Genomic DNA, 20,020 nt, shown 5'->3' with positions numbered 1-20,020 from the left:
AGGAATCATCTGCTTCTGCTGAGAATTGATCCCACAACTCTTCCTCCTGTTCCGGTTTGTAACAAACTTACCTGGTTGACCCAATGGGCTGTGTAAGTAATGTACCTGCCCTGACCGTGCTTGGCAGACCAGGCATCCGTGGTCAGATGGACCCTTGACCCAACGCTGTGTGCCAGAGATGACACCACTTGCCTTTCAACTTCACGGTACAGTTTGGGTATCGCCTTTTTGGAGAAATAATTGCGGCCTGGTATCTTCCACTGTGGTGTCCCAATGGCCACAAATTTTCGGAAGGCCTCAGAGTCCACCAGCTGGTATGGTATGAGTCCACCACTCTGGCACACAGTGTTGGGTCAAAGGTCCACCTGACCACGGATGCCTAGTCAGCCAAGCACGGTCAGGGCAGGTACATTACTTACACAGCCCATTGGGTCAACCAGGTGACCGATGGCAAGCAGGGAGTACGTGGCTGTGCAGCGGACCAACTTGTGACACCTCCACGGCTTGCAGGCAGGCCTCCTGCCACCTCCTCTCCTCCTGCTACATCCTCTTCACTGTCATCCTCCTCCTCCTCCTTGGCTGAGTGGCAGTTCAACTCTACTGGTGCTGCGATCTCCTCTCCAGCTACACAGCCATATCTTCCCAGGGCCTATGCTGCATGCCAGGTACGACGGTGTCACGCCATCTTAGACATGTCTTGCCTCAAAGCGGAGAGTCACACTGGACCAGCTCTCCTGGCTGCTCTTAACAAACAGGTGGATCAGTGGCTGACCCCGCACCAGCTGGAGATCGGCAACGTGGTGTGTGACAATGGCAGCAATCTCCTTTCCGCATTGAATTTGGGAAAGCTGACACATGTACCCTGCATGGCACATGTGCTCAATCTAGTCAATCAAAGATTTGTGTCAAAGTACCCAGGCTTAGAGGACGTCCTGAAGCAGGCCAGGAAGTTGTGTGGGCCTTTCAGTCTCACACGACCATGGCACGCGTTGCGGACATTCAGCGGAGAAACGACTTGCCAGTGAGAAGCTTGATATGTGATAGCCCGACTCGCTGGAATTCGACCCTGGTCATGTTCTCTCGCCTGCTAGAACAGGAGAAAGCCATCACCCAGTACCTGTACAATTGCAGTAAAAGGACACAATCTGGGGAGATGGGGATGTTCTGGCCCAACAACTGGACACTGATGCGAAATGCTCATGTGGCCGTTTGAGGAGGTGACCAACCTGGTGAGTCGCAGTGAAGGCACCATCAGTGACTTGATCCCGTATGCTTACTTCCTGGAGTGTGCTGTGCGTAAAGTGGTGGATCAAGCTGTGGAGGAACGTGAACAGGAACAGTTACGGCAGGAACAGTTGTGGGAGCAATTTTCATCAGAATCAGATGTTTCCTCAACACCTGCGGCAGCACAGAGGGAGGAGGAGGAGAAAGAGTCGTGAGGGGAAGAGGAGTCAGACTTGGATAATGAGGAAGGTGTTTCTTTGGAGGAGGAGGAGGTGGTGGCAGAAGAACAACCGCAGCAGACATCGCAGGGGGCTTGTGCTGCTCGACGTTCCCGTGGTATTGTTCGTGGCTGGATGGAGGAGGAGGACTTACCTGACATCACTGAGGAAGAGCAAGAGGAGAAGGATAGTACGTCTGGATCCAACTTTGTGCAGATGGCGTCTTTCATGCTGTCCAGCCTGTTGAGGGACCCCCGTATACAAAAACTCAAGGGGAATGAGCTGTACTGGGTGGCCACGCTACTAGACCCTCGGTATAGGCACAAAGTGGCGGATATGTTACCAACTCACCAGAAGGCAGAAAGGATGCAGCACATGCAGAACAAGCTGGCAACTATGCTTTACAATGCGTTTAAGGGTGATGTCACAACACAACGCAATAAAGGTACCACTGCCAGTAATCCTCCCATGTCCACGCAGGCAAAGACAGGACGCTCCAGCGATCTCATGGTGATGTCAGACATGTGGACATTCTTTAGTTCCCTCTACTAGGGTAAGTATCTGTCTCATTTTTTTAAATGCGGTTCCCATTCACTTTAAAACGCTGCTTTGCGTCCAATCCAGATTTTTCCCTGAGACTTTTGGCATGTATCCCACTCCAGGTGTTAGACACCTTGAAATATCTTTTCCATCACTTTTGTGGGCAGCACAAATTTTTCTAGTTTGCAAAGTTCCCCATTGAAGTCTATTGCGGTTCGTGAAAGTTTGCGCGACCCGAACTTTCGCGGAAGTTCGTGAAGTCGGTTCACGAACCGAAAAACGGAGGTTCGGGCCATCTCTAATATTAATAGACGTTGGGTGCTCAGGTTCAGTTATATCCTGTTCCTGTGTCTGTTAAGAAGCTTGTTCAGTGCATTGCCTTTAGAGCTATAGATCCTGCCTTTTGGTTGGGTGGTGGGACTGTCAATAAGAATGGAAGGCCTGTAGATATCCATTTCCAAATGGAAATGCAGTGTTCAGTACCCCAGGTTTGCTGGCTCTCTTATTGCATCTCTAATGGAGACACTTGGAGATCTCTCCAGTGCCTAGTAAATCTAGAGCAGATTGCTGAAGGACACACTGCTCTTGGCCAATCAGGAAAGGGATGGGGAGGGGAGATGTGCGGCTGAAGGGGAAGGGGAGAGCCTCTCCCCTTCAGCCGCATATCTCTCCTCCCCATCCCTTCCCTGATTGGCAGAGAGCAGCACTGGCAGCAGAATGTGATGAAACGCTGCCACAGGGCGCGATCATACAGCTGCTGGGAGCAACGTTTGCTGGGACACGATCTACCCAGCAGTCACTTGCGATCTACTGGTAGATCGCGATCGTCCTATTGGGCATCCCTGGCTTATAGAAACACTGTTGTGAAATACTGTAAAATCTCACTAATATTATAAATGCAAAAGTTTGGTTGTTTGGATGTTTGTTACTAAACAATGGCAAATCGAATTGAATCGAATCGAATCCTGATCGGACATGTTGGATTTAATCGGATCGTAAATAGAATCGTAATCAAATCGTATAAATATTCGTATTGTGTAAATTGGGCTTTAGAATTCATAGATTTTGTGATCCATAACTGGTTAAGAATATTTCCATTACCATATCCTCTTAATGAACTCCTGATTGCTAGTCAAACAGATGTCTCTTCAGCAACATTTAAAAGCAATCTGTATGCAGCAAAGTCTAAAGTCTTGCATAAAATTAAATGCAAACGTTTCAGAAAATGCTCACAACCAGCAGTGTCGTCCATAGTAACTGCTCATTAGCAGATAATGAAATTCAATTGTCATTCATGGGAGTCAAATGGACCTATGAAACTATCAATGAACTTTCCTTGCTAGCCAGGGAGAATAAAGATTTTTGTTCAAAAGAATTGTCTGAATAATCGTATGAGAAAATATTGCAGAGTATTGAGCAAATCAAATTGTTTGTGCAGCAAGGAAAATTTGCATATTCTGCAGTTCAACACTTGTTACAAGTCCTGGACATTCTTAAGAATAGGAAATAACGAAATACCCTAGTAATGATCCAGTTAATCGAGTTGATTCTCTGTCAGGAGTAAACCAAGCCAAGTCCACTCCTGCAGACTGGTCCAACAGTAAATTGCATCCAGATGCACACCTTACTTCTCTAGCCCGTTATAATGGTGGCAATAAGTCTTTTTTGAATTTCTTGCAGAATTGCAACAATTCATGTTCCTTCTTCAGATCAGCTACAACATTTCAGCAGTCCAGGTTTATTATCTTATACGGTACCTGCTTGATAGCAAGATGAGAACCTGGGCTGAGGAATAGAGTTGGGCCGAACGGTTCGCCTGCGAACGGTTCCATGCGAACTTAAGTGGTTCGCGTTCGCGTCCCGCAGGCGAACTTTTGCGGAAGTTCGGTTCGCCCCATAATGCACCATGAGGGTCAACTTTGACCCTCTACATCACAGTCAGCAGGCCCAGTGTAGCCAATTAGGCTACACTAGCCCCTGGAGCCACCCCCTAATAAAAGGCAGGCAGCGGCGGCCATTAAGCTCACTCGTGTGCCTGCGTTAGTGAGAGTAGGGCGAGCTGCTGCAGACTGTCTCTCATAGGGAAAGATTAGTTAGGCTTAGCTTGTTCCTGGCTGCATACCTGTTCTGTGAACCCACCACTGCATACCTGTACTGTAAACCCACCACTGCATACCTGTACTGTGAACCCACCACTGCATACCTGTTCAGTGAACCCACCACTGCATACCTGTTCTGTGAACCCACCACTGCATACCTGTTCAGTGAACCCACCACTGCATACCTGTTCAGTGAACCCACCACTGCATACCTGTTCAGTGAACCCACCACTGCATACCTGTTCAGTGAACCCACCACTGCATACCTGTTCTGTGAACCCACCACTGCATACCTGTTCAGTGAACCCACCACTGCATACCTGTTCAGTGAACCCACCACTGCATACCTGTTCTGTGAACCCACCACTGCATACCTGTACTGTGAACCCACCACTGCATACCTGTTCTGTGAACCCACCACTGCATACCTGTTCAGTGAACCCGCCACTGCATACCTGTTCTGTGAACCCACCACTGCATACCTGTACTGTTCAGTGAACCCGCAACTGCATACCTGTTCTGTTCAGTGAACCCGCCACTGTATACCTGTTCTGTTCAGTGAACCCGCCACTGTATACCTGTTCAGTGAACTTGCCACTGCATACCTGTTCTGTGAACCCACCACTGCATACCTGTTCTGTTCAGTGAACCCGCCACTGCATACCTGTTCTGTTCAGTGAACCCACCACTGTATTCCTGTTCAGTGAACCCGCCACTGCATACCTGTTGTGTTCAGTGAACCCGCCACTGTATACCTGTTCTGTCATTCACCTACATGAGCCAGGCGACCATATGGGCTGTAAAGCCACCAAAACCTGCACTCTCGCCATGGTGCGCACCAGTCCAGCACGGCCGTCACTACACAAACAGCTGTTTGCGGTGCGTTACACGGTGAGTTTGGTGTGTCAGTGTGAAGCAGTACCTTAATTACACTACCTGATTGATGTATACACATGCAAGATGTTTTAAAGCACTTTAGGCCTGTCATTTAGTATTCAATGTGATTTCTGCCCTTAAAATGCTGCTTTGCGTCAAATCCAGATTTTTCCCGGGGACTTTTGGCATGTATCCCACTCCTCCACCTGGGGGTCCAGGTGTTAGACCCCTTGAAACATCTTTTCCATCACTTTTGTGGCCAGCATAATTTTTTTTTTTCAAAGTTCGCATCCCCATTGAAGTCTATTGCGGTTCGCGAACTTTTCCGCAAACCGAACCTTACGCGGAAGTTCGCGAACCCGGTTCGCGAACCTAAAATCGGAGGTTCGGCCCCACTCTACTGAGGAAGTTGCTGATGAAAACGAGGAGGTTTTTGATGTCCCCCTGGAATTTGTTAAATTGATCGCAAAACGTTTTGCGAAAAAATACAAACAAATTTCTACTGCTTTGTTTTCTGCATCCTGCAAACCATATGATCCAGCAGACACCAATGGATGCACTGCATCAGTTCCTGAGTCTCAGCAATCATGTTTGGTAGCCTTAGAACCCCAGCATCTGAATTTTCCAACTTCACAGTTGAAGAACTGTGGTTCAGATTCGCAAACTCTGTGTTCTGATACTTCTGTATCATTGCCTTATCCAGAAAATGTTCCAGTAAATTCGCCCTGTACCATGAATTACTCAGTAGTTCTGTCCAATGAAGCTCAGGTCACAGAATCATTATGCTGTCCAGCAGGTGCTTCCATGGTTCTTCCCTGCAACATGGACTGTTCAGTGATCCTGTCCAGTGAAGCTGAGGTCGCAGAGTCTTATGCTTCACCCAGTACTTTGGATGCCTCAAGATCTCTAGCAGAGGACTCAGAGGCTCTGCTTACTTCAGTTGGTGTTGCAGTAATATTCACCTGTTTAGCAGCTGTGTTAGAATAACATCCCCTATGATGGCGGCTGCGGGTGCACAGGATGCCTCTGCAGCCGCCTTTGTTCTCGGTACTGAGGCCTCATCCGTTCCGCTGGCGTCTAGCACGGCAGGGCTGGAACTGTCAGTTGCTCATAGGGTCGCTGTCTCGCGCGGAGACAGGACCTTTATGCTGGAAGAAGGCGCGTCAGCTGACCTGCCAGTCGGCTGACGTCAGGAGAGGCTCACAGCGCCCGGATTGGCTGATTGGCAGGGGCGTGCCTGTGGGCTCTCCTCGCTGCTTCATAAGCCTTCTCCACTCACTTGCAAACTGTCTGCTGTTGCGAATACGTCAGTGTTAGCGCTCAGACCTTAGACTAGTTCCGGTGTGTTTTGATCTGGGAGGAAACCAGGGATTTCACACAAGACTAGGATTATTGCCTTATTGTATTATTGATATTCTGTGTACGACTCTAGCTTATTTCTGACTCTGATTCTGCTCAACGTTTTTGTACTTCTGCCCATCTGATCTAGTTGCCGAACCTCTGCCTGAATCATTACTATTCTCTTGCCTTCTGATTTTGTACTGTACCTGCCTCTCTGTTGCTGAACCTTGCCTGTCTGACCCTTCTACTCTCCAGTGAGCCCTTGTCACTGGAGAGGTGCTCTGATAGTACCCACCAGCTCCTCTGGTGAGGTCTAGCTAAACTATCTACTTATTATCACTGATAGTACTCACCAGCTCCTCTGATGAGGTCTAGCTAAACTATCTTATTACTGTTGTTGATAATACCCACCAGCTCCTCTGGTGAGGTTGAGTTTAACTGTCTAGTTACTGTTACTTATAGCCCTCACCAGCACCTCTGGTGTGGGCTCCTTGCTACTCAGCTTCCATTGTGGCTAGTACCCTCCAGCTCATCTGGTGGGGTCTAGCATAGGTTATTTGCAGATAGTACCCACCAGCTCCTCTGGTGAGGTTTAGTCAAACTATCTGCCAATTTCACTGGTAGCTTTCTCCAGCTCCTCTGGTGAGATCTACTCTCTACTGTTACACCAAACACCATTGTCACTACAGCTCTGCCTTCTACACTTGCATTATTGGTGATACTGCAGATCACCACATAATCAGGTATAGAGTCTGTATTATTGGTGATTCTGCAGATCACACAATAATCAGACGTCTGCGTCACTACACTAATACGTTATACAATCGTACACCACTCTAGTAAAACTTGATGAATCTCTGACCAGTGAAGCATTGTCCTCGTCAGCAAATGTTTTGGATGCCTTGGCCTGTACACAGTCTGATTTGGCTAATGTTGTTGAATCCCTGTCTGATGTTGTAGCAGCCAGGAAACTCCAGCCCTGTCCTCTAAATGTTTTAGAAGTCTTGCCCTGTAACATGGATAATTCTGACTCTGGTAAAAATAACAGAAGTCTCAGAATTTCAGTCCTGTTTGGTGAGTGTTCCTGAAATCATGCCTTGTATCTTGGAAAATTCTGGTTCTCTGTCCAGTGTGGCAGAGGTTCCAGAGTCCCCTTCCTTTCCAGTGAGTTCAATGGGGGTTGCTGCAATACTGACTTGTTTGGCAGCTCTTTTGGAGCTCCAATCCAGTGTAGTTGGCGATGAGTCTCTGTCCAGTTCAGAGGAAGTTGTGGAGACTCTATCTAGTTCAGTGCATACATCAGAAGATTTGTCCTGTCCTGTTAATGCCCCTGAACATGACTTGTTAATAACCTTGGTGGAATCAGTGACCCCTAAGTCTGATTCTGTATTCTTTAGTGAGAGTCCAGTAGCTGTAAAGTCTAATCATGATGATTTTCTGCCCAGTCCTGGTTTCGGTCCTATCGTGACTGACTCTGAGGTCTGCAGTTCCTTGACATGCCCAGAAGTTTCTCTTGTACCAGTGTGCCCAGATGTGCTCTGTGTGCCAGAATTCCCAAGTGTGTCTTGTGTATCAGCGTACTCAGATGCTTCCTTAGTGGTGATATTTTCTGATTTTGCCAGTCTGCCTGCATGCCCAGAGATGGTTCTGGTCCCTGAAAGCCCTGATCTCGATGTTTGTCCTTGTAACCCTGACTCTGGAATTGCCCTAGGTTCCATAAGGGTTCTTGATAGTTCTCCATGTGAGCCTAAAGGGTGTTCTAACCTCTTGGGATCTCTATGGAGCTTCAAAGTGTTCTGGGAGATTTCTGAGGAAACTTGTCCTGGTGCCTTGGACTGGTTCGACAGTGGGTACTGTGTTGGAAAGGACAGTTCCGGTGGACATTGCATTAAAAGGTTTGGCATTTTTGGACAGTCCCTGGAAGGTGGTGGGTATCGCTCAGAGAGTTTCAGGGGGCTTTTTCCTGAAAATCACAGTTCTGATGGGTATCACACTGGGGCTTGTAGTACTGATGGTCATGGTTCTGGAGGTTCTGGTTCCGATTGGTTCTGTCTTCTTGGTGTGACTGATTCTGGAATTTGGTCTTGTTGGGCTGTCCGACCTTCATGAGATATCAGTCAGATCAGTTTGCTGGACTTTCTACATCTGATTTTCTGGTTTGGGTGGTTCAGGAGAATTATGCCAGTTTCTATAGGCGTCTGGAAGCCGCCTTTAAAGGAGGGGGGTACTGTAAGGATCCCTCCTGTAGCATATTCTGTCCATTGCAGTGGAGCTGCAAACAGACAGTTCTGGCTTATCTGCTTGCATTTGGTTGTGCATTTGCAATGGGTCTCATTGTCATTTGCAATCGCTCTGCAGTTCTGGGCAGCTCAGGATGCTGTCATCATTCCACCAATTGCTTGTGGCAGCCGAGCTGCGGCCAGATAGCCCTGGATTTCCTGCATGCATGTTGTTACATAATACTGCATGTATTTCTTATGGGAGTCCTTTGCATTCACAGCCAGTTAGCAAATGGTAATCAAGCCAGCTCAGGATTGAGTGATTACCATTCAGCTGTGTGGAGATTTGCATACCTGCATCCATTGGCCGCTGATGCCAGCATAAAAGTCTGCCTCCCACTTCGGTCCCTGCCTGACATAACGTTCAGCTCTCTGAGATGTCGTTGGGTCTATGCTGTGAAAGTAGTTATTGTAAATGTATAATGCCAGCTCTGTATTTTCATGTCTGCTGGACATTTGCTGACCTGTGGGGGTCAGTGAAGTCCTTTTGATCCTGATAGTTAGATTCTGCCAGCACCATGTTGGTGACTGGTAGTATTCCTTCTAGCCTTGTTCTTGCCTTGTTCTTGAGGACGAACTATAGCAGTGGTTGCCATTAGTTCGCTCCTACCTGTTAGTCTTGTCTATCTCAGTGTTAATGTTGCCGTCGCTGAAACAGCGACTAGATTGGCTAAACATTCCATCTGTCTGTCTGTTGTCTGTCTTGTTAATTGTCATTACTTGTGCTTTAGCTAGTGAGTTATTTGAGAGCTACATTTCATATATTGCGCACGATATATATGTACTCTAGTCAGTCAGTATTGTATTATTTGTAATATTGTATCGTGTACCGACCTTTGCCTGCCGCTCGACTACGAATCTGCCTAATCCTTCCAATACGACTGACATCTGAATTAATGTGTATGACCCAAACCTATTACCGACTACGTCTGTTGTGTATTGTATCACATAGCATCTAGCCTGATAGGCGGCCCAGAGCTACAGTCGCTCTGGGCAATCTTGCTCCCTTGTTCATTACTCCTGTGTCCATCTGTGGAGCCTCTTCCATTACCCAGCTACTTAGCCTTGTTGCGCTGTGTGGTCAGAAAGCTAAAAATCATGGGCCCCCCCAGCAAACATTTGATTGGGCCCTTCCAATGTTCACACCCCTTCCCTTGCCTCCCATGGGTGGTCCTCATAGCCTGGATGCCCATCTTGCAACGGACATTAAACAAGTGTGGCCATCATAATCCTCACACCCATAACAGGTGTAGCCACAAAAACACCAGATCTGAAGGATTTATCGGAGGGAGTGAAGTAGTAGTCGGGGCCCCCCTACAGCTCTGGGCCACCCTGCGGTCACAGGGGCTGCTCCCCTGTACTTACACCCCTAGTACATACACATGTGTATCTCATCATGCCCCATATCACCTTAAACACATAAAAGGTGCCTCCTACCCACAAAGTATTACTAATAACATATCAGAGAGTTTGGTTTTCTTGTGAGCATCTCACAAAATATATCTATCTATCTATTTTTTTTTTTCACCCCTTTTCCACCAGTGCAAATTGCAAAAGCGTTGCAAAGGGCATTTCTTTCAGCTTATGTCATAGGCCTTTTATTAGTGTTTAAGCCCCTGGAGAAAAGCGCAGTAGCAAAGTTGCTCAAAGGAAAAAGAGAAAATTGCAATCGAGTGTATTTGTGATGCTGGTCATGATTTTTGCTGGAGAAGGCCCCTTACAGAGGTACAAACATCCGTACATAAGAATGGCCACCCTTTATTTTAAAGTCACTTTACAATGACTATATATGTATGTATCTATGATCTGGAATATTGTAGCCTATAATTAAAGGATGCCCGAGATGACATGTGACATGATGAGATAGACATGGGTATGTACAGTGTCTAGAACACAAATATCTATGCTGTGTTTTTTCTTTCTCTGCCTGAAATAGTTAAATATCAGGTATGTAAGTGGCTGACTAAGTGGCTGACTCAGTCCTGATAAGAAATTCCAACTATAAACCACTTTCCTAGCAGAAAATGGCGTTTGAAAGCAGGAAAGAGATAAAAAGGGTCAGTAGTTCATAGATTTTAGCTCTGGCATACTTCAGTAAATGTGTCATTGAGCAAAAACAATAAAACAGTTAAAACTTAAAAATTATATTTAAACAAAATAAAACTATGGAATATCTTAAAAAGTGATTTTTAGGAGAAGGAAGATGGATACAATTGTTTATTTCATTAGTGTCATCGAGTGTCCTTTAAGTTACAGTGATGATGTCACTCAAGGGACAGGATAGCACGGGGGGAGCAATTTGAAGCAGCACATGTGATGGGGAAAAAAGTTGAGAATAACCTTCTGGTAAGGCCTGTAATATTTACAGCTCTCATTTTGCTGTGTGATGCATTCTCCGCAAGTAATCACGGCCAGAGCAAGTCGCTCTGACACTGCCACACACTTCCAGGACTGAGAATAGAACAAACTCTAAAAGTTGTGCAACTGGCTTGCCGTTGCAAAACACGTACATAATTCATCAGGCTGGAGAAGGTGTTTGGCTTTCAGTTTTCACAGAAGCTTTCTGGTAGGAGAATACAGAAACAGGAAACCTGCACTAATGTTTTGAATATAAGTAGGGCAGAGAGAAGTGCTTTATGTAAACCTGAGAGGATGATTTGAGTCATCGCTTACTAGATGGAAAGTGTATTGTGTGAGGTTCAGAGGTGACTGAGACAGCAGCTATCAGAAGTGAATGTGAATCCCACAAGGGCTGCAATCACTGACTTCTGCCAAGATGATTTATTTTCTTCTGTGACAACAAGAAGTAGTTCTTCTTAGGGATCAGACACACTCTGGCCTAGTGCACACCAAAAACCGCTAGCAGATCCGCAAAATGCTAGCAGATTTTGAAACGCTTTTTCTTATTTTTCTGCAGCGTTTCAGCTAGCGTTTTGCGGTTTTGTGTAGCGGTTTTGGTATAGTAGATTTCATGTATTGTTACAGTAAAGCTGTTACTGAACAGCTACTGTAACAAAAAACGCCTGGCAAACCGCTCTGAAGTGCCGTTTTTCAGAGCGGTTTGCGGTTTTCCTATACTTAACATTGAGGCAGAAACGCATCCGCAATCCAAAATCTGCAGCAGCCCGGGAGTATGCGTTTCTGCAAAACGCCTCCCGCTCTGGTGTGCACCAGCCCATTGAAATACATTACCCTAGCGGATCCGCACCCGCAAGCAGATCGCAAACAGCAGCGGAAACGCTCCGGTGTGCACTAGGCCTCTAAGCGCTTTTTGAGTGATTTTTAGGGTCTATTCACACTACGGCGATTAGCGGGCGATTCCCGCTAATCGCCGAAGCGCTAGCACTTTTTAAAGTGCTAGCGCAATTATGACCCTATGGTAGTGATCACACTGCTGCGATTGCGGCAGATCGCGGGCGTTTCATGATTAACGGCAATCGCAAAACGTGTTTACCTGCAGCATTTTGCTGCGATTCTTGAGCGATCGCGGTACAGTGTTCAAACAAGCGCTGATCGTGATCGTCAGGAATCGTGGGAGTGTACAGTGATTTTACCACGCTAATCGCAGTAAAATCAGCTCCGAAAAACGGTAGCGCTTTGCAAATTTCAAGTGTGAATGGGCCCTTAGCTATCGCTTTCTGGGAGCTTTTTAAAAAATGCTCCCATTGACTTACATTGAAATCACTGTAAAATCAAGCGATTTTACCACGATCACGATTATACAGCGATTTCAGTTTAAAGTGCTTATAGTGTGTTTGTGCTCTTAAAGAGACACTGTAACATCAAAAACATCCCCTGGGGGGTACTCACCTTGGGTGGGGGAAGCCTCGGGATCCTAATGAGGCTTCCCACGCCGTCCTCTGTCCCACGGGGGTCTCACTGCAGCCCTCCGAACAGCCGGCGACAGACCCGACTGTCAATTCAATATTTACTTTTGCTGGCTCCAGCGGGGGCGCTGTGGCTGCTTTCGGCTCCGAAGTAGACGGAAATACCCGATCTCAGTCGGGTCCGCTCTACTGCGCGGGCGCCGGAGACTTGCACCTGCGCAGTAGAGCAGACCCGACGGCGATCGGGTATTTCCGCCTACTTCGGAGCCGACAGCCGTCAGAGCGCCTGCGCAGGAGCCGGGAAGGTAAATATTTACGTCACCGCTGTACGGAGGGCTGCAGCGAGACCCCCGAGGGACGCAGGACGGCGTGGGAAGCCTCATTAGGATCCTGAGGCTTCCCCCACCCGAGGTGAGTACCCCCCAGGGGACGTTTTGACGTTACAGATTCTCTTTAAAGTGTTTCTGGAGTTGGACCAAAAAAATAAGATAAAAATGAAACTGCGTGTAAGGTCATGTTTACAGTGAGTTTTATACCTGACAATATAATCGTATTGCTATTGTAATTATACTGTAATGGTACGCTCGCATCGGTGCGTTAGCAGTCTAGTGTGGTGGAATCTGTCAGCATGAATGAGGCAATGCGTGCTGTGCGTAACCGCATGACGCAATTGTTAAAGAAACACTTTTTTTGAGAAAAAAAAATGTAAATTTAAATTACCTATTTATAAGAAGTACATTTCTCCCAGAGTAAAATGCACTATAAATTACTTTTGTCCTATGTTGCTGTCACTTACAGTAGGCAATAAAAATCTGAGACATCTGACTGGGATTTTCAGTATTTGCTTTATTCTTTAAAAAAGCACTTTGGGTTGATTCACTCTGCAAGAGCTTTTTAAATGCTAGTGATTTTAAAAGCTCTTGCTAATGTTATGTGTGTATTCTCACTTGAGCAATGTGATTTTATAGAAAATTGCATTGAATAAGCAAGGCTTTTCAAATCACTAGCATGTAAAAAGCTCTTGTAGTGTCAACCAGTGTGTTTTAAAATTTTAAAAAAAACTTTTTCTTTTCTTTCCAATTCAAACTTTTCTTTCTAATTTTATTTGTTTAACCACTTTACCCCCGCCCGTACGAATTTCCCCGTCCCTATTTCCATCCTTTAACCCCCAGGGACGGAGAAATCCGTACTTTCCGCGCTCCCGCCGCTGCCCGCGCTACCGCTCGCTGTAGCGCGCATTCCCGCTCGTAAACACGCCGCCCGCCGCTAGCCCGTAGAACAATGAACGGGAAAATCCATTCCCTTCGTTGATCTAAGCCCCGCAATGATCCGCTGCTCTCCGATGAGCAGCGCGTTCAGTGTGAAAAAAAAAACACCCAGCCTCCTACTACTTCCTCCAAGCGTCCGGAAGGTAGTAGTAGTAACAAAAAGTTACTGTGGCCATCTTGTGGCCAAATAGTAAAACTACACCCTAAACATTTTTCACATACAAATAAATTACTTTTACACAAAAAAATTAACTCATTACCTCCCACACTCCCAATTTTTATTTTTTTTGTAATTAAAAAAAAATTAAAACATTTACAATAAAAAAAATACATAAATAGTTACCATAGGGACTGAACTTTTTAAATATTTATGTCAGGAGGGTACAACACTGTTACTTTATAAACTATGGGCTTGTGTAATTAGGGATGGACTCAAAACTAAAAAAAATGCACCTTTATTTCCAAATAAAATATTGGCGCCAAACATTGTGATAGGGACATAATTTAAACGGTTTTATAACTGGGGACAAAAGGGCAAATACATTTCATGGATTTTAATTACAGTAGCATGCATTATTTAAAAACTATAATGGCCGAAAACTGAAAAATAATAATTTTTTTCCCACATTTTTCCTATTTTCCCATTAAAACACATTTAGAATAAAATAACTCTTGGCATAATGTCCCACCTAAAGAAAGCCTAATTGGTGGTGGAAAAAAAAAGATATAGTTCGTTTAATTGTGATAAGTAATGATAAAGTTATAGACGAATGAATGGAAGGAGCGCTGAAAGGTGAAAATTGCTCTGGTGGTCTGGGGGTAAAACCCCTCAGTGGTGAAGTGGTTAAGCATACGTTTAACTAAACATAGACATTATCTGCATCTTGAAGTAACAAACACACTGCCACTTAATTTCCACTAGCTGATGAACCAGCGTTGTCCAGGTATGTATTTGGCTGGTGTTGGCTCCAGCCACTTTTTCTCACCCTAACACACAATTACTCAGTTACTCAATGACCTAGTATGTGAGCTTTGTGGTCTTTGGCATCAATAATTTGCATTGAAATGAAACAAATTGGATTGGCTGTGGCTCCACCCCCTTTTCTGAATTTAAACCCCAGTCACCCAATGACCAACCGTACCCAGGGCCGGCGCTACCATAAAGGGGGCAATTGCCCCGGGGCCCCGACCTCTACTGAGGCCCCCACAGCACCGACCCTGCTACATTCTGCCTGCGCCCACCGCCATTACCCTTCCCCGGGGCCCTGCAAGTATAATAGCAGCCATAATTACCTATTAGTCCCGGCGGGTGAGCGGACGGGCAGTGGCTGCACTCGCTGTCAACACACGCCGGGTCATAGATTGGGAGAGAGACAGTGCTCCTAGCCTCCGCTTATTACACTCACTCTGTCCATCTCTGATAGAGCAGAACTGGCTCTGCAGACTCCTCCAGCATCACTACAGTACAGAGCACTTTGGGAGGGGTAGAGAGGTTGGGTGCTGGACGCTGTACAAAAGAGCCTACCGCACACTGAATAGGAACTGCCTACAAATCTTAGTCTGTAAAACTTTGTATAATTCCTTATCAGTGGCAGAGCATATGCAGTCATTAGAACAATTGTGCAGAGAGCAGAAAGTTTTTTTCTCTCCGTGCCCTTAGTTGTCAGTCTCTCAGGACAGGAAAAATAAACTTCTCCCCCCATGGGGCCCCCTGCGGCTTCTGGGCTCCCCTGCAGCTGCATCCCTTACAGGGTCTATTGTTACGCCCCTGCGGCCAGGAATAGTGAATACCAAAGTTGTTCCTTAACATGACCCTGAAGCAGCCCAAAAAGAAAAAAAAAGTTAGATACTTACATAGGTAGATGGAAGCCCCTGATTAGTCCAGAGACTCCCTATATTCTCCTCGACCCTGCCATTGCCAGGAATAGACCCTCTTTACATATCCAACAAGAGCTTGTCAGATATGTTCTCATGGCTGTGTTTCTTGTTGTGTACAAGAGCGGCCATACTGCACCTGTATGGTGCACCTGTGCAGTAAGCTGAAGCTGGCGAGTAGTCTAGGAGAGGCTCTGTGCTGTTGCACAGGTGCAGTTGTACTTGTGCTGGTGCAGTACCGCCACACTTGTGCAAGAGGTGTAGTGCAGCTGCAAACTGTCAAAGGCGTAAGTCTAAAGGAGGACGTGTAAAACCTCTGGAGGATCCCCAGAAACAGTGAGAGGCAGTTGCAGATAAGATTTTACTGCAGGGCAGTCTAAGTGGTCCCTAGCTCTGCTCTGTTTCATAGTTTAAAATACAGAGTGTGGTTTGTAATTGCAAATATGACAGAATGATGCAATTATAAAAAAAAAGCTATATAACTGTAAATAAAAAATATGAGACTCTTCATTAATATCCCTGTAATAAATCTGTACTACACATACAATTAATTATATCATAAGATTTTACCGCTTCAGTGTCACTTTGAACTGGAGGTAGAGGGTGCCACATCAATCGGTACACAAGTAAAGGTCAGCAAGCATTCCAAAGTCAATTGAATGCTTTATTATCCAATGTTTCGTAACCACTGAAAGTTCCTTTTTCAAGATGAATAAAACATGAGGCAAACAATACCCAGAAGTCATGCAACGAGAAATCCACAGCTGGCTACTGCAAAGGGCATTTGGATAATGTTGTTGAGTAATAAAACATTTAATTGAATTTGGAGTGCTTGCTGACCTTTCCTTGTGTTATCTCAGTTGTGGTCTGCTTTGAGGTCACACTACTCTGTACATACAGTGATCTTTGTTTCTGCTATGTGTATTTGCATTCACAGTCTATATTGTCAGCATTCACATACTGTAGTTGCGTCTTGCCATTTACACACTGCATAAGCAGTAAAGTATGATGCACAGTGTTTTATATGACTATGAAAATATTTACATTTAAAGCACACCTGAACAGTAAAAAAAAGTTCATTTTTACTTCTGTAAGGGTGGCCATACATAATACAATTTTTCATTTTTTTTAAATTAGATAATTTAGTTCAATTATTCGATTAGTTCGAATATAAAGATTTTTCCAGCATGTCTGATCTGATTTTTCTCCAAAAAACGGGATAATCGTTCGAATTTTTTGATCGAAAAAAATATATATTTTCAACTTTCATTCGATTCGATCATTTAGATCGAATAAACGGGATAATGAATGTATTTATTGTACTGTGTATGGCCACCATAAGCTTTGAAGTCACTCAGTGTCCTCCAGGTCCACCCTGTTGTGCCGCTGTCACCCCAGTTAAAGTGTGTGACCTGGCTGGGTCACACACTATGGTGCATGTGCTCTCCACCCAAGTGCCTCCTCAGTTATGGTATGATAGCCAGGAGCATCATGCACATGCAGGGTTTCAAGTCTTTATACACCACACATGCGCAAATTGCTCCAGGCTACGTGAGCCCGATCGAGGAGACATACTGGACAGTGCATGTGCCATAGTGCTTGACCCAGACGGGTCTCACCCTTTAAATGGGGTGACAGAGATACAACAGAGGGGACACGGAGGGCACCAAGGGACCTCAAAGACTAAGAGGGGTGGAAAAAACACCAGGTAAGTAAAAATCAACTTTTTTTCACAGTTCAGGGGAGGAGCCTTTACCTTTTCTTGAATAGATCATCAAGGTGTATCTCTGTGGCTGATATTGTGGTGAAACCCCTCCTACAGTGTGATGATAGCCATGGTCATGATAATTTCCTTTCTGTGAACCTAGTTACATTGCGGGAAATAACAGCTGTTTCCAACTGCCAAGGCCACCAACCAGTGTCTTCCTCTGCATATGTACAGTATATCTATAAAAACAACAACATTCCAGCCTATCGCATTGTTAATGGGTGTGGTTATAGATAATGGCAGTTGGTGCCGTTTAGTTTTTTTCATGTCTGCCAGTAGTTAAAGAGGAACTCCAGTGAAAACAATGTAATAAAAAAGTGCTTCATTTTAAAATAATTATGTATAAATGATTTAGTCAGTGTTTGCCCATTGTAAATTATTTCCTCTCAGAATCAGAATCTTTATTTCGCCAACTACGACCGAAGTCGTACCCGGAATTGGTTGTGGTTCACATGGCATTGGCAATAGAACAAGACAGAATTGACGCTAAGACAACAATCAAAGACAGAATTGGCGGTAAGATGAACACCGTGAAAAACAAGCAAAAGACAGGCAAGCAAAAAAAAAGAAAATAATCGCTGCTGTACAACATGCAATTTGCCCCTGAATAGTCCGCACCAGGGAGTGGATTCGTCTAACCCCGGGGATGCATAACATCACGCAGCGCCTTGAATTGATATTGTTCTTAGAAGTGTATCAGGGTGATGGCTGGGTTACTCAGGAATGGGCTCCCGTGTGCCACGTCCTAGAGTCTTTGAGCTGAGTGGGGCAAGAGTGCCCCTGGAGTGGCAGGAGTTCAGCAGGAGGGCTGCTTGAGGAAAAAGGTGTCCCTTCGCCTGTTGGTTTTTGGGCGGATGGTTCTGAAGCGATGGCCCGATGGGAGGAGCTTGAAGAAACGGAAGCCTGGGTGGGAGGGGTCCAGGGAAATCTTGTCAGCCCTTTTCCTCAGTCCAGCGGTATAGAGGAGGTCTAGGGGTGGCAGAAGGGAGCCGATAACCCTTTCTGCAGAGCTGATGACTCTTTGAAGTTTATACTTATCCCTGGCAGTTGTTCCTGCATACCAGGATTTACATTCCTGATTTACATTCAGAATTTATCACATGGTGACATTTTTACTGCTGGCAGGTGATGGAAGGAGATGCTGTTTGCTTTTTTGGCAGTTGGAAACAGCTGTAAACAGCTGTTATTTCCCACAATGCAATGAGGTTCACAGACAGGAAACTGTAATGGACCATGGTCCTGACATCACACTGTGGGAGGGGTTTCACCACAATATCAGCCATACAGACCCCCCTGATGATCCATTTGTGCAAAGGAAAAGATTTCTCATGGGAAAGGAGGTATCAGCTACTAATTGGGATGAAGTTCAGTCCTTGGTTACGGTTTCTCTTTAAGATGATAACATGCAGGCTCATTGTGGTTCAAACAACATGAACAAATTAAATGGAGAATATCAATCATTTCTTGATCTCTCTTCTATTTTTTAACTCACTTTGCAATGTATTGATTTATTTAGTTCCCCCTACTACTATTTTTTGGTAAAGTTCCTCTTCAGGCTACTTACACTTTTACTTTGGTACTGTAACGATCGGTGGGCGCAGAGAGTATCTGATTACCGGTGATCTGCAGTATCACCGAAAATACAGATATATACCAGATTATAAGTGAACTGCAGTCTCACCGATAATCCGATATACAAACTAACCTCTGATCACCCGAGTAGAGTGTAGTGTTTGGTGTAACTGTAACACTAAGAGGACAAGGCCTCAATGCAGTAAGGAGTACTGCACAGATTCCTTCCGCAGACCTGAGCTCTCCAAGACGGGAGGAGTCAGACTGACAGTAGGAAGGGATATCTGAAAGTGACCCTCAGGAGGAAGGATCGCTAACAGAGCGAGGAACCGCCTCTAACGGTAAGGTCGGTTCTCGAGGTCGGACAAGCCAGGTCGTACACACACGGACAGATAAAGTACAGGATCAGGAGGCAAAGGCAGAGTCAAAGTACAGGCAGGGTTCAGCAACGGGGTATCAGAAATATCGGGGTACAAAATCAGGAGGCAGAAGCAGAGTCAAGGAACGAGCCGGGGTTCGGCAACAGAGTATCAGAAATATCGAGGTACAAGATCAGAGTTCAGGAGGATAGTCAAGGCAGGCAGGAAGTCATAACAGATAATCACAATCAAACTAGTACTTTAGCTATCAACAGAATCTTAGTGTAGGATTACAGCTCCAGCTGGTCCCGGCACACTAACGGATCTGACTACGGATCTGGGTGCTCCCACATATGTGATCGCACGCCAGACAAAGAGCAAGTGAACAACCAGCAGTATATATACTCTAGGACCTTTCCAGGACCTCCCTAATTGCTGGTCCAATGAGAGCAGTGGAATTTGTCAGCTGACCCAGCTGGTCAGCCGACACCCTTCTAACTGCTATTTAAACTCTGCCTCTGTGCTCGCGCGCGTGTAAGTCTGAATCTTGGTGGACTATCAGTCCCAGCCACACCAGTACTGTTTTGCAATGTATCTAATGCGGGGGTCGCCTCTGATGTGGATTCCGCCGTTACCAATGCGGATTCCGCCGCACTGCCCATGCGGCATGCGGCGTTTTTTCCGCGTTGTGACGCCATGCTGGACGCGGAAACAGCCGCCTCACCTCGAGAGACGGCGGCTTTTCCGCGTTTCCTTACAGTACCCCCCCCCCCC

At 45.7% G+C, this 20,020-nt stretch overlaps 1 protein-coding gene across 1 annotated transcript in view; it reads right to left on the bottom strand.

Moving 5' to 3' along the window:
• The window catches only part of LOC137529059 (integrator complex subunit 6-like), a 163,471-nt gene extending 146,075 nt beyond the window's left edge, over positions 1-17,396 (bottom strand). Inside the window, exon 1 of the mRNA XM_068250963.1 lies at positions 17,304-17,396. Coding sequence (XP_068107064.1) covers positions 17,304-17,322 — 19 coding nt within the window. The 5' untranslated portion in view covers positions 17,323-17,396. The remainder of the gene's footprint in view (positions 1-17,303) is intronic.
• Positions 17,397-20,020: the final 2,624 nt, after the last annotated feature.

This window comes from Hyperolius riggenbachi, chromosome 8 (assembly GCF_040937935.1).
Source record: "Hyperolius riggenbachi isolate aHypRig1 chromosome 8, aHypRig1.pri, whole genome shotgun sequence".
Taxonomy (NCBI): domain Eukaryota; kingdom Metazoa; phylum Chordata; class Amphibia; order Anura; family Hyperoliidae; genus Hyperolius; species Hyperolius riggenbachi.
This window is presented reverse-complemented; position numbering and strand designations above follow the sequence as displayed.